The sequence below is a fragment of the Amia ocellicauda genome, chromosome 19 (genome assembly GCF_036373705.1).
Source record: "Amia ocellicauda isolate fAmiCal2 chromosome 19, fAmiCal2.hap1, whole genome shotgun sequence".
Classification (NCBI taxonomy): Eukaryota; Metazoa; Chordata; class Actinopteri; order Amiiformes; family Amiidae; genus Amia; species Amia ocellicauda.
This window is the reverse complement of record NC_089868.1, coordinates 795,461-808,233: the sequence shown is the minus strand read 5'-3', so window position 1 is coordinate 808,233 and position 12,773 is coordinate 795,461. Positions and strand designations below refer to the sequence as shown.

General features: G+C 43.9%; 1 protein-coding gene across 1 annotated transcript in view; it reads left to right on the top strand.

The window, feature by feature from the left end:
- The first annotated feature begins 2,778 nt into the window (after window positions 1-2,778).
- qsox1 (quiescin Q6 sulfhydryl oxidase 1) overlaps window positions 2,779-12,773 on the top strand; it is a 38,289-nt gene continuing 28,294 nt past the window's right edge. The window contains exons 1-6 of the mRNA XM_066692630.1: window positions 2,779-3,441; window positions 5,345-5,445; window positions 8,938-8,986; window positions 10,168-10,270; window positions 11,783-11,873; window positions 12,244-12,389. Coding sequence (XP_066548727.1) covers window positions 3,153-3,441; window positions 5,345-5,445; window positions 8,938-8,986; window positions 10,168-10,270; window positions 11,783-11,873; window positions 12,244-12,389 — 779 coding nt within the window. The 5' untranslated portion in view covers window positions 2,779-3,152. The remainder of the gene's footprint in view (window positions 3,442-5,344; window positions 5,446-8,937; window positions 8,987-10,167; window positions 10,271-11,782; window positions 11,874-12,243; window positions 12,390-12,773) is intronic.

The window sequence follows — 12,773 nt, the reverse complement described above, 5'->3', positions numbered from 1 at the left end:
TATCTTCAACATAAAGAAGAACAAGCAGTCCTGGAAGTGATGGTATGGCCCCCACAGAGCCCTGATCTCAACATCGAGTCTGTCTGGGATAACATGAAGAAAGAGAAGCAACTGAGGCTACCTAAATCCACAGAAGAACTGTGGTTAGTTCTCCAAGATGTTTGGGCCAACCTACCTGCCCAGTTCCTTCAAAAACTGTTTGCAAGTGTACCTAGAAGAATTGATGCGGTTTTGAAGGCAAAGGGTGGTCACACCAAATATGGATTAGATGTAGATTTTTCGTCTGTTCACTCACTTTGCATTTAGTTAATTGATAAATATAATCTATTAACATGTCTATTTTTGAAAGCATTCTTACTTTACAGAATTGTTTCACACCTGCCTAAACCTTTTGCACATTACTGTATATATAAACATTTCTACTGATAGGACTGTGTTATTTGTTTTAAAGATTCCTCCAACATCATGTATTGTTTATTTAGTGCAAGTGGCATAATGTGAACTTGTAAATGGACACTCTCCCTTTAGGTAAACATTGAGTAATAGTTTACATTTCACTGGAGCAGAAGACACTGGAAACCAGCTGTGTTCTGCTGCAACGACTGTGACGCACAACTGTGTTCCTGAACATAGATCTGAGTGCTCTTCTTACACCAGGAAACCTCTAGGATGCAAGGACAGTATCTGCTTTCTGAGTATGTCCCTTCGGCTTGGAATGACCACTAAAATCTAAATTTGGCTATTGGGCAACACTATTTGTTTTTGCATCTTACATACATACATACATACATATATATATATATATATATATATATATATATATATATATATATATATACACACACACACACTCACCTAAAGGATTATTAGGAACACCATACTAATACTGTGTTTGACCCCCTTTCGCCTTCAGAACTGCCTTAATTCTACGTGGCATTGATTCAACAAGGTGCTGAAAGCATTCTTCAGAAATGTTGGCCCATATTGATAGGATAGCATCTTGCAGTTGATGGAGATTTGTGGGATGCACTTCCAGGGCACGAAGCTCCCGTTCCACCACATCCCAAAGATGCTCTATTGGGTTGAGATCTGGTGACTGTGGGGGCCAGTTTAGTACAGTGAACTCATTGTCATGTTCAAGAAACCAATTTGAAATGATTCGACCTTTGTGACATGGTGCATTATCCTGCTGGAAGTAGCCATCAGAGGATGGGTACATGGTGGTCATAAAGGGATGGACATGCTCATGTAGGCCGTGGCATTTAAACGATGCCCAATTGGCACTAAGGGGCCTAAAGTGTGCCAAGAAAACATCCCCCACACCATTACACCACCACCACCAGCCTGCACAGTGGTAACAAGGCATGATGGATCCATGTTCTCATTCTGTTTACGCCAAATTCTGACTCTACCATCTGAAGGTCTCAACAGAAATCGAGACTCATCAGACCAGGCAACATTTTTCCAGTCTTCAACTGTCCAATTTTGGTGAGCTTGTGCAAATTGTAGCCTCTTTTTCCTATTTGTGGTGGAGATGAGTGGCACCTGGTGGGGTCTTCTGCTGTTGTAGCCCATCCGCCTCAAGGTTGTATGTGTTGTGGCTTCACAAATGCTTTGCTGCATACCTCGGTTGTAACGAGTGGTTATTTCAGTCAAAGTTGCTCTTCTATCAGCTTGAATCAGTCGGCCCATTCTCCTCTGACCTCTATCATCAACAAGGCATTTTCGCCCACAGGACTGCCGCATACTGGATGTTTTTCCCTTTTCACACCATTCTTTGTAAACCCTAGAAATGGTTGTGCGTGAAAATCCCAGTAACTGAGCAGATTGTGAAATACTCAGACCGGCCCGTCTGGCACCAACAACCATGCCACGCTCAAAATTGCTTAAATCACCTTTCTTTCCCATTCAGACATTCAGTTTGGAGTTCAGGAGATTGTCTTGACCAGGACCACACCCCTAAATGCATTGAAGCAACTGCCATGTGATTGGTTGGTTAGATAATTGCATTAATGAGAAATTGAACAGGTGTTCCTAATAATCCTTTAGGTGAGTGTGTATATATAATATTCCATTACCAGCCCAAATGAAAAACCGTAAGAACCAGAAAAATGACAGTATAATGTCCGTGCTTTAGTGCTGTACTGACAGGGCAGCCAACTTACTGTGACACTGTTACTACAGAACAGCAACTTTATTCCACTAATGGAATTGCATCTATAATAAACATTTGCCCCTCTGACATTATTATATACATCAATCAAACTGGATTTAACCTGGGGGCACCAGAGCCCGGTTTGAACCACACAAAGGGTGTTTCTTCAGCCATTATTTTACCCAGTGGAACATTTCTCTTGCCTTATTTTTGCTTCTAGTTTTGGAGTAGTCACGAATGTGATATTTTACAGAGGGGGAAACAATGCAGAAGTTATTGCAACATAATACACTTATATTCTAGAAAATACATGCTACTGGAAGTAAATTCATACTGGCCAATACATTTCACAGCTGAAGTTTCCGTGAAACCTTGTTAAATGTGCAGCTAAAGAAAACGAATTCACCTCCTATAGATACATGTTTGTGTACATATTTGTTCGGGTTAGAAACGTAAAAAAGTGTCTTGTATAGTTATCTGATGGAAGGCGGAAAATAATCTCGTAAAATATACGAGTGCATTGAAATGATTGCTATTCAGAATAGCTGGTCAATCAAATGTGCTTGGGTTCGACTGTGAACGGTTTTCAGGTTTGCGGCGCAGAAGTCCGCGGGTCTGCGCTGCTCCGCCAATGGGATCGGGGGATTCTGCAGATCTGCGCAGAACAGTGCAGCGATGTTTGATCAGCTGCAACACACTTCACACCATCTGACGTTGCAATGGCACGCAGGATATTCACGAACAGTTATGGCAGCTGCGAGCGAGTGGCTAAAAGTGTTTTGATGAAATAATACATCGATACAAAGTTTGCTTTCCAAAACAGCAGACGCGAGCAGCCTGTGCAGCGCGCAGACCGACAGTGAGTGTTCGCGGTGAGAGAGAGAGGGACTCCGGCTCCTCCTCTCCGCTCATCTGAGGGGGAAGAGAAACAAAGTTTGCATCCCTCGGTCGAGGCTCCGGCCGCAGCCTGTTGTTCGCAGGGAAACAGACACGGAAGATGGCGCAGCACCGCGGCTCTGCCACGTCTCGAAGCCCCGCGCCGCCCCGGACCCCTCGCCCCTCCGCGCCGCCGCTGCTGCTGCCGCTGCTGCTGCTGCTGTCCCCGCTGCCCGCCGAGGCCGGCCTGTACTCCGCCAGCGACCAGGTGCTGCTGCCGGACCCCGACGGCATCGACGCGCTGCTGGGGAACTCGTCCCGGGCGCTGCTGCTGGAGTTCTACGCGTCGTGGTGCGGACACTGCGTGGGCTTTGCGCCCGTCTGGAAGCGCCTGGCCCGGGACATCACAGGTCCGTGCGCCGTGCGAGCTCGGGCTTCGAAACTTTTCTTCCTGTGCGTGTCTGCTGCGCTGGCTTTGGTCTCTAAACGGGCTGGGTGCATGGGCACGATCTGCCTTCGTCGTTCTTATTGTCCAAAAAGTCCGTGTTTGGTGTGAATGGAAAGGTCTCCTCGTAGTCCGTATGTTGCGTTTTTGCACACGCGTTGTTGACAGGCTGTAGACTGACGGGGTGCCGGTTTGCACAGTGAGCATCTTGAACAGTGTGCAGGGCTGAGACGCGTCCACTAACACGCTTCAGAGGGACACTGAGACTGGACATGAGTGGCAGGTGGACTCACCCATGAATGGCAAGAGGGACATAGACGTAAACGAATAACAAAAGTTGTCTTTCAGGAGACGTGCTTTATTTATGAAACATGGTCGTGTTTCAGTCACCAGATTGTATAACCTGTGTGGTACCAAATGATTATTAAACTATCCAGCTGGTGTCCGAGAGGGCGACCACCCCCACTGGCATGACTGGCATTACACACTGAAGAGCTGCTGCAGGGCTTGGCAGTGATTGAAGAACTGCTGAGACAGGAGAGGGGTCTATACTGACCACCTTTCCTATGATTAACTTTCAGTAGTCATCCGTAATGATGCTTAAATGAGTGGGGAAGCCTTATTGACACGGATGGTCTCGGCAGCAGTGCCCAGGGGTGGTTTCTGAGTGGGCAGTTGCATTTCATTGAGGGGACAAATGCTTAATTGTATGTGTTTATGCACAGGGATTGAACTGAGCCTTAATTGTTTTGCAGATTTTTTCATGGGTCAAGAGCATGGCTGCCAGGAGTCACTGGGAACCAATGGGTGTTGATGCTGGAGGGGCTACCTGTGCCAACTCGTTTATTCTGCCTATGATACTTGCTAACGGGAGCAAACTCCGTATCAATAACTGAAGACACCCCTGTGTGTGTCATGTTTGGTATCACCAGAAGGGATATTTTCTTGAAAGTTTTTCTTGTGTTCTTTTCTGCGGTTGTGGTACTTAAGGGATGGATTTGATCGCTCTCTCTTACCCTTATTATCCACTTGTTACTGGTTTAGTGGTGGCGTCAGGCACAGGTCTGCTCTTGTGAAAGTGAATGTAGAGTAACTGTTGCACCTGCAGCCCTGAACTGGGTGGGATCTCTGAACAGCTGGGAGAATTAGTAAGCTGCCCCCTGGTGGAGCAGCTCATTTTTTTCAGTCTGATCATACATGTAGTTTTTAGATTTTCTGATGTTCAGTGTAAATTCACTGTTTCTCTGTATACTGTAAATGAAATGGATCGATGGCTGCATCACCTTCCACTTCAGTATTCAAGCGCTACGTAACAGACATCCGCATTCAGGCTCAGTAGTTCAGTTTAATATTTGGGGCTCATTTCAGTCTTGCACAGGTTAGAAGGAAATACAGTTAGGAAATCAAATGCTTCAGCAGGTTGAATGATCTTCTTAGTAAGGAGGTTATTATACTTTTTGTGTGTCCATTTCTTGTTAGAAGCTGCTTTATGTTTGTTATCAATCCAAAAGCAATAGGGTACAACATCTTTTACTTTTACTTTTTCTTGCAACCGATGAGTTTTCAAAGCACCGTCAGGTTTGTGTGCAGTGGCCCATGTTGGCAGAGTTACACCCGCAGGAAGTACTGTGCAAAATGTGGCATTTTTATAGTTACATGTATGTATGCAAAGAGTGTTAACAGGAACACAAGGCTCAAATTTGTTTTCTGTTTGATACCAAAGTCAACTAGCACAAACCGCTATAGCACAGGGGGGGGACTGATACATCCCTCACACACAACACTGCACACTGTCTCGCCTGTGTCTCGGATGTCTTCTTGGGTCTCACCCGTGTCGTGGATGTCTTCTTGTGTGTGTTGTGTTCCAGAGTGGAAGCCCGCTGTGGATCTCGCAGCCTTGGACTGTGCAGAGGAGATCAACAGGCCCACCTGCATCCGTTTCGGAGTTAACCGATACCCCACTATAAAGGTACGGAGACACTGAGGGGGGCTGTGAATGATGGAAAGGGGCCGACTCTTATGTTAATGCCAATCCGGGATGTTTTCATAGAATGAATAATGTATAATATTAAATACCCCTGTAAGTGCATTTTGATAAAAGCAGCAGCCAAATAAATGATAATATAACATGGGAGGGGAGCACAGTGCAGTGTCTTCATTTGTAACTTTTGTTTGAAACAATATTAACAACAACGAAGGGAAAACAATTATCTTGTTTTGAGAATGAAGATCAGTCAGCCAACCGAGCTGTAATCTCATCTGTTTCATTGGAGAAGAGAACACAATGGCTTAGTGTTAGTGTTGCAGTCTGGTGTGTTATCACCATGGTGGTTTTCAGACACTTGGGAAGAGCTGTCTGTGCTCTCCGTACTCTTTTCTGACTCTTCACTCTCTTTGCATATTTGCAGTCACAGGAAAGAAAAACGAATACAAATAACATCTCCTCCCTTTGTACACTTGTGATGAAAGGCACTTCTCATTGGCACTAATGATCCGTGTCAATCCAACTGAAACTCAAACCAGGAAATTGTTTGAACTGCTAGAGGTCTCCTCACCACACCCGGTGTTTCTGTGGGAGAAGTTGTGACCGTCTGTTCATTGAACCGCAGAGTGTCTGCCACATTCAGGTTGATTCAGGTTGATTACCACAAGAAGTCTTAACTCTAGGTATAAAAATAAAACATTCCTGGGGACCTCTTATTCATATCCATCATTTGCAGTATTAGACACTGAAACAGCACAGAAACTAAAATTAAATTAAAAAGAAACTACTTTCAAAACCAGTGTCTGCACACATGTTTAATTTCTCCCCTGTCCTGTATGCTCAGTAGGTATTTCTCCTCATTATTTCCCCACACTCACACCTGCTCAATCCTGAGGCATGGATGCACCATGGGGAGGTATATTTGTGTTGCACCAAAAGACAAGAGCATGTGCATGAGCATGAGTCATATTGTGTTCCCTAATGGCCTCCAATGGTAATAGGCAGTGTAAATGTATAATGCATATATACACCCCTTTTTATTTTAATGAAATAATGCATTGGCTTGGAAAATTACAATATCAGTATAGTCATGCAAATTGCACATAGTGCAGCTTGCAAGGAATGAGGTGTGTAGTAACCAGAGCACGCTAAGGGCATGTATGTGCCTGTTTAAATCTCTGTGTGTGGCCGCAAGAGGAGGTCTGTGGCTCAGGCTGCCCTGACCGCACCCCCAGCAGGGTCTGGAAGCGTGAGAAGTTTGAGCTGGATGTGGGAGAGCAGGGGCCCGTTCCTCATACCTGGTTTAACCTGAATTATCAGGCTAATCAACCTGATTCAGTTAATCTGATAATTTAAGTCAGGCTATATTCTATGATAATTTAGTCAGATGGACTTTGAGATTGCTTCGAGGAATGGAAAAAGCCAGACTTCTGTCACGTTATCTTGAAAGTCAGTGGTTTTCAAACCAGTCCTGGAGTACCCCCTGCCCTGCTGGTTTTTGTTCCAACTGAGGTCTTAATTGCTTAATTGAATCCTTAATTTAACTAACAAAGCAATATACAGTTAAATTAAGTAATGTGCGCGCATGTGTCTGTGTGTGTGTGTGTAGGCTGATTACTATTTCTACTCGCAGTCCCATCCCATACATTGTGATTAGGCTTCTAGACAGGGCACTGTCCCACATCACAGTGAATCTATAAATATGCTTCTTAATTCAGGTTCTTCTCTGAGTGGTTTTTCAAATGAAGGGGAACGGGGAGTTTTGGATGAAAGGTGGGGGTCACCTGCTTTTATTGTTACAGTGAATGCCATTGGTAAAGGTATGGTTTAATTGAATGCACTGGCATAGCTCGGTGGTTGTTTGTAAGATAAAATTAAACATTTGGGATCATATTTGGGATCCAAGTTATATTCACTGAAGGAGCTGAAGGGAATTGCCACTTCCAAGTCTAAAGTAGAAGAATAATGATCAGTCTGAAAGGAGTAATGTGGGGTTGCACTGTTTTACTTTTCATTGCATTTCTAAAAGCCTGTAGTTAGCCACACTTTGTCATGGTCATGTTACTCTCCCATCTACTGCGATCTCCTTCGATCCTTTGTCTATCCAGATTGTCTTTATTTATAAAGTGCGTCTTCATATAAAGTTGTGACAGATATGTAGACAACTGCTCCTTTTAGTTACATTGAATTGTTCGGTAACAAATGTTTTTTTTTTTTTTATCCTCCTCCCTGTACTGAGGGTGACTACAAATAATTTCCCCATCCATGAAGGGGACTCATGCTTACACACTGTTTTTCGTGTGTGTTTTTCCCTCTACCTCCACAGTGCCGCGAACGCTGTTGCTGTCCTCAGTGTTGACTTCATCTCTTCCAAGTCACACGCTGATTGTGATCTGTTGGTTGTGGCTGTTGACAGGGGAAGTGGTTTTCGCCCCGGCTGTTGCATCTCTTACGGTAGCTGTCCTGATGTTGGCTGTTTTCAAAGCAAGGGCACTTTTAATGTTCAGCTCTTTAGAGATATGCCAGGCCTCAGCGCTGCCTGTGTGGTTACAGTAATGGAGGGGCGAGTGTAGAACATGACTTCAGACCCAACCCGTGGCTTTTTATTTTCACATTTGCAAAAGTTCTGTTACATAACCTTCAGCTGCCAAAATATAGTGGATACTAAAATCTAAAAGGAAACACAATGCAGCTGAGCGATTTATAAGGATGATTTGTAGTTCTTAAAATGTTTGGCAGGGCTTGAAGTTTCATCCTAAATTCCTGATTGCTAGGGCTCTCCTTGTTTATGCATCCTTAAATAATGACTGGATGTGTGGAATTTGAAGCATGTGCGACCCTTCCAAGCAAAGAATGCTTATTATGGTGTTTGATACAGTGTAACTTGATCTTGTCTGTCATATAGTAAATGACCTGGGCAACAGTAGTACACCTAAAGGAGGGAATGTATTTCAATAAAGAGTGCAGTAACAATTTCAGAACCAGACCTATGCACAAGCGATGTATAGATGTTGACTACGAAACAGCTGATTGTGTAGCAATGTCCTGTCTGTTAGTTTGCTTTAGTTATTAATAATTGCGTTTGAAGTGAAAGGAGGCTATTCCTTTTCAGCCGGGGCGCTTTAGCAGGCTAACGGACCAAGAGCTCTTTGTCTGTGCCCTGTCACATTATACATGGAAACATAAGAAGAACGTCATACTGATTTGGTACCTAGTGTCTGATTCTAGAATAGCACTCATCTCTTTAAGGATCCAAAGAATCAACAGTGTGGCTGGGTATAATAAATACCTTTTTTATACAATGCAAACCACAATAGTCTGTCAATAGTCAATATTTGTTATAGTAGTAAATAAATCCAGCCTTGTCTATCCTGTGGAGTAGTGTCACAGGGCTCCCGAATCCCAAATACCCCCCCCCCACCTCATCTGTTAATCTGGAAGCCTAATGATTTGTTTCTTCATGCATCTCTCCTGCAGTTTTTCCATGCTTACTCAAAGCCCGGATCCAAGGGAGAGCTAGTTGAAGGTAAGTAGCATGTGTTATATGATTATTTGTTATCGTTGTCTTCAAAATGACAAACCCGCTGCCACACTATGGTGTTAGTGTAATAATGGTGCAGCGGTGATTCATGATTCATGAAAACCCCAGTTCAGCCCCAGAAAGGAGTGTTGTATCCCACCCCTATAGTGCAGTTTTGAGCATCAGTGTTTTGATTTATTTACTTATTTATTTATTATTTTTTCTCCTCAGTTTTTTATACGTTTAATGCCATAGCCATTGTCTTAAAATGTTCCTTTATCCCTTATGGGGCGACTACAGTAGGCTGTAATTAGCAGTGGGCCCTGTTCGTTCCAGCCACACACACTGTGGTTAGCGAGACAAGCACAGCAGCAGCTCAGCTGTAGCCTCGCGTTATAATTTAGCCACCACCCTGCCAAGATGAATTATTGGTGATCCACACAAAATTGACAGTTGTACAAGAGGAGCTCTGCAATTGTAAATACAAATAAAGCACTTCAATTCCTATACATGAGCCATCCTGATGTTTCTGTGTAAACTTCTTTAATTCCACTTTTCTTTGGGATGGAGTGCTGGTTGCTGAAAGGAGTAAAGTAAAAGATTAGTATTTCAGACACTGGATAAGCAAGATATGAATTCATTTTGATATACCTCAGTTTTCATGACAACATTTATAGAATACACTTGACTTTGTTAAAACAACTCTGAAAATGGTGTAAAAAGTGGTAGAGCTCTGAAATTGCAGGAAATTTAAGTGAATATTCTTAGTGGATTCATTTAATTTCCTTTAGTGATGAAGGTCGTATGCTGCATTGACTGTTAAATACAAATCAAAAACAATAAAACCACATCAAAATTAAAATGAAAATCCCACTTGTCTTAAAATGCTTGAGACATTTTCCAAGTGGAGCTTCAAAATTAATTCATATATTAAGTCACCTGCTTCATTGATCAGAACAAAATGTTTCTCCTCTTTATGAAGTGGTGATTCCATGCTTTATCTGTGAAACCTGCCGGGACTGTCTAGGGTTGTAAGGAGGCTTAACAATCTGGGAAAGGGTTGATGTCAGTCTTAGAACAGACGTTTTCTAAAGTTTTTTAACGCAAACTCTCTAGCTGTGAATGGGTCACAATACTCTAAGTAGGTTGAAAGTTCAGAGTCCCCTTCCCTCCCGTCTGCTCCGCAGGTGTCTCTAGTGATGTGAAGGGGCTGCGGCAGCAAGTCATTGACCTCCTGGAGTCACACGGACACACCTGGCCCCCCGCCTGCCCGCCCCTCGAGCCAGCCAGGTAGGACTCGGCCCTCCTATTCACACTGAGCCTGGAGTCCGACTGCATCCCCCGGCTCGCACCCACAGTCGCGCCAAACGGGAGGGGGCAAACTCCAGGTCCCAGGCTCCGTTCTGTCCATTTGAAGGCCACTGTTTTGACTAGGACACCAAAGGTAGAAAAACAGTGACAATTTTCCTCAAAAACACAGAAGTAACATAGTGCATTCCTAAATACACCATTCTTGTTTTGTTCTTCTACAGTAGGAATTGTTGTAATGAAAAATATATAGCTGACTTTCAAAATTGAGTGTACGTATATGTATTTTTGTGTGTGCATTTTTCAATACATCAGCAACAATGAAAACAGTAATAAGAGCTATTACCTGCGTGAACAGAGCTATACTTGTCTGTGTTGACCATAGTTTTTAACACTGCTGCTGCAGCTGCTTGGGCAATAACTGCAAGTATCACCTTGCTCACAAACAGTGTATTATGTAGATCATATCTCAATGGTAAAAGGGCTATAGTAATCTACTATACTCTTGATGTTGGATTGGGTTTTACTCTCATATACTCTGTAAAATGGTCCCCCAAAACAGAATATGGTTATCCCCAGTATTTCAGGGCAACTGTTTTCTGTTTTTTGTTTCAGTCTCACTCTGTTACTTAATTAATCCAAGGTTTAAGCTTTGATGTTTTCTTCAAAATCTACTCAAAGCAGAGTTCAAAACCTGTGCATTTCAAGGCCTGGAGGTAGTAATTTCCCGTTCATTCTCGATCACTGCAAAACTCTTCCTCTCTCTCAGTATCGTCCGAAACACACGCAGTCGGGTGCTTCCTCCCACAGCCACAGTGTTTATCGTGCTGACATCAGCCATACAGGAAATGAAAAGAAGGGCGAGTTATAGCAGACTTTGTTGAAAACATTCGTTCTGTGTTTCGTGGAACTCCTGAAACTGAGGTCTGAGGGCCGCACTGGACTTCCTGTAACCCACTGTAACACTTTTAATTCTGTACGTGCAGTTCCTAAATGATTCATTAACAAAGCATTGGATTATACATTTAGACAGTGTGAACATATGGGAATGGTGTAGCATTTGTTAAGGACACGTCGTTAATCATTAGTGGATGTCAGCTGGTGGCTGGTTAATTACACTACTAAGTGTAGTGCACATCTAGTACATTGTAGGCTGGTTTAGGAGGGGAAAGCATATAACTGGCCTTGGATAAAGACATAAAAACTTAATAATAATTCACAGTCCAGGGAAGAGGCACCACTGCATTTTGAAAGGGTCTGTTCATTGAGTCAAAGGAAAGTGAAATGGCTGTTGATTACCCTGGGTTTTCCCAGCAAGCTGCTTCAGTGTTGCGTTTCTCTAATACCAAGTGGGGCAGAAGCCTCTCCGACAGTATCCAGCAGAGCGTTCAGGAATGAGGTACAGTGGAATGGGATGGACTCGGGAGGTGTCGCAGCTCGAGTTTGTTCAGTGAATGCTTTCCAGTCATCTGTGTGCTTCTGTTTCTTCTCCAGTGAGGCCGAGATCGACAACTATTGGGAAACAACCAATGGGGGCTACCTGGCGCTCATCTTTGAGACGGCAGATTCATATGTGGGTCGAGAGGTGAGCCCGGGAACAACGACAAACGGAGAAACTGAACTTGGTGTATATTAGTCAGGGTAGTCAGTGATTCTGATCAAAATGATGCTACTATCTACTATCTTGACTTGATTTTTACTGTAACAGAATTTATTGTTAAATTATGTTTATTATGAGGAAATAAACATTATTTAACGTAGCATGCCATGGTATTGCCCTGGTCCAGTGTAGTAAAGGTGGGTAAAGGTGTGTCACATGAGAGCATAGTGTAAAACTTGTGAATGGTAAGGACGCTGCACAGGCTGTGTGGAGAGATCCCGGGGCTGAGTGTGACGTGAGGGTGTGGTGGTCGGGAGGCTGAAGACGGGCTGCTGACAGTGAGGTGTCCCCTCAGGTCACGCTGGATCTGTTGCAGTACGAGAACATCGCGGTGAGGAGGGTGCTGAACACCGAGCAGGGCCTGGTCTCCAAGATGGCCGTCACAGACTTCCCTTCCTGCTACCTCTACTACGCCAACGGGACCTTCGCCAGGCTCAATGTGTAAGTGCCCCTGCCCCACCAGACCACACCCAGGATCTTTTGCACCTCTGACATTGCCCAGGAGCTAAGTCACTTCTATAGACACCCACCATTTCACTGGGAAACAATACAACCTGATCCAAGATACAGGAAGAATTGGAACATTTTCAGTCTGTAAACTAAAACCAAAATATCCCTGCATTGGGCCTTAAAGACAGCCTCTGAGGGTTTCAAGACACAGGGAGAGCGACTCCCACACAGCCGCATGCTGAGATGCCTCTACTCATGCCATTTCCATCCCATTTTGAATGAGGCGATGACAAATCTGAATCTGCACAGCCACCGATGTTGCTTTCATTTCACACCCTTCTTTTCTCAGCCCTGGTTGCAGTCCCAGCACCACAT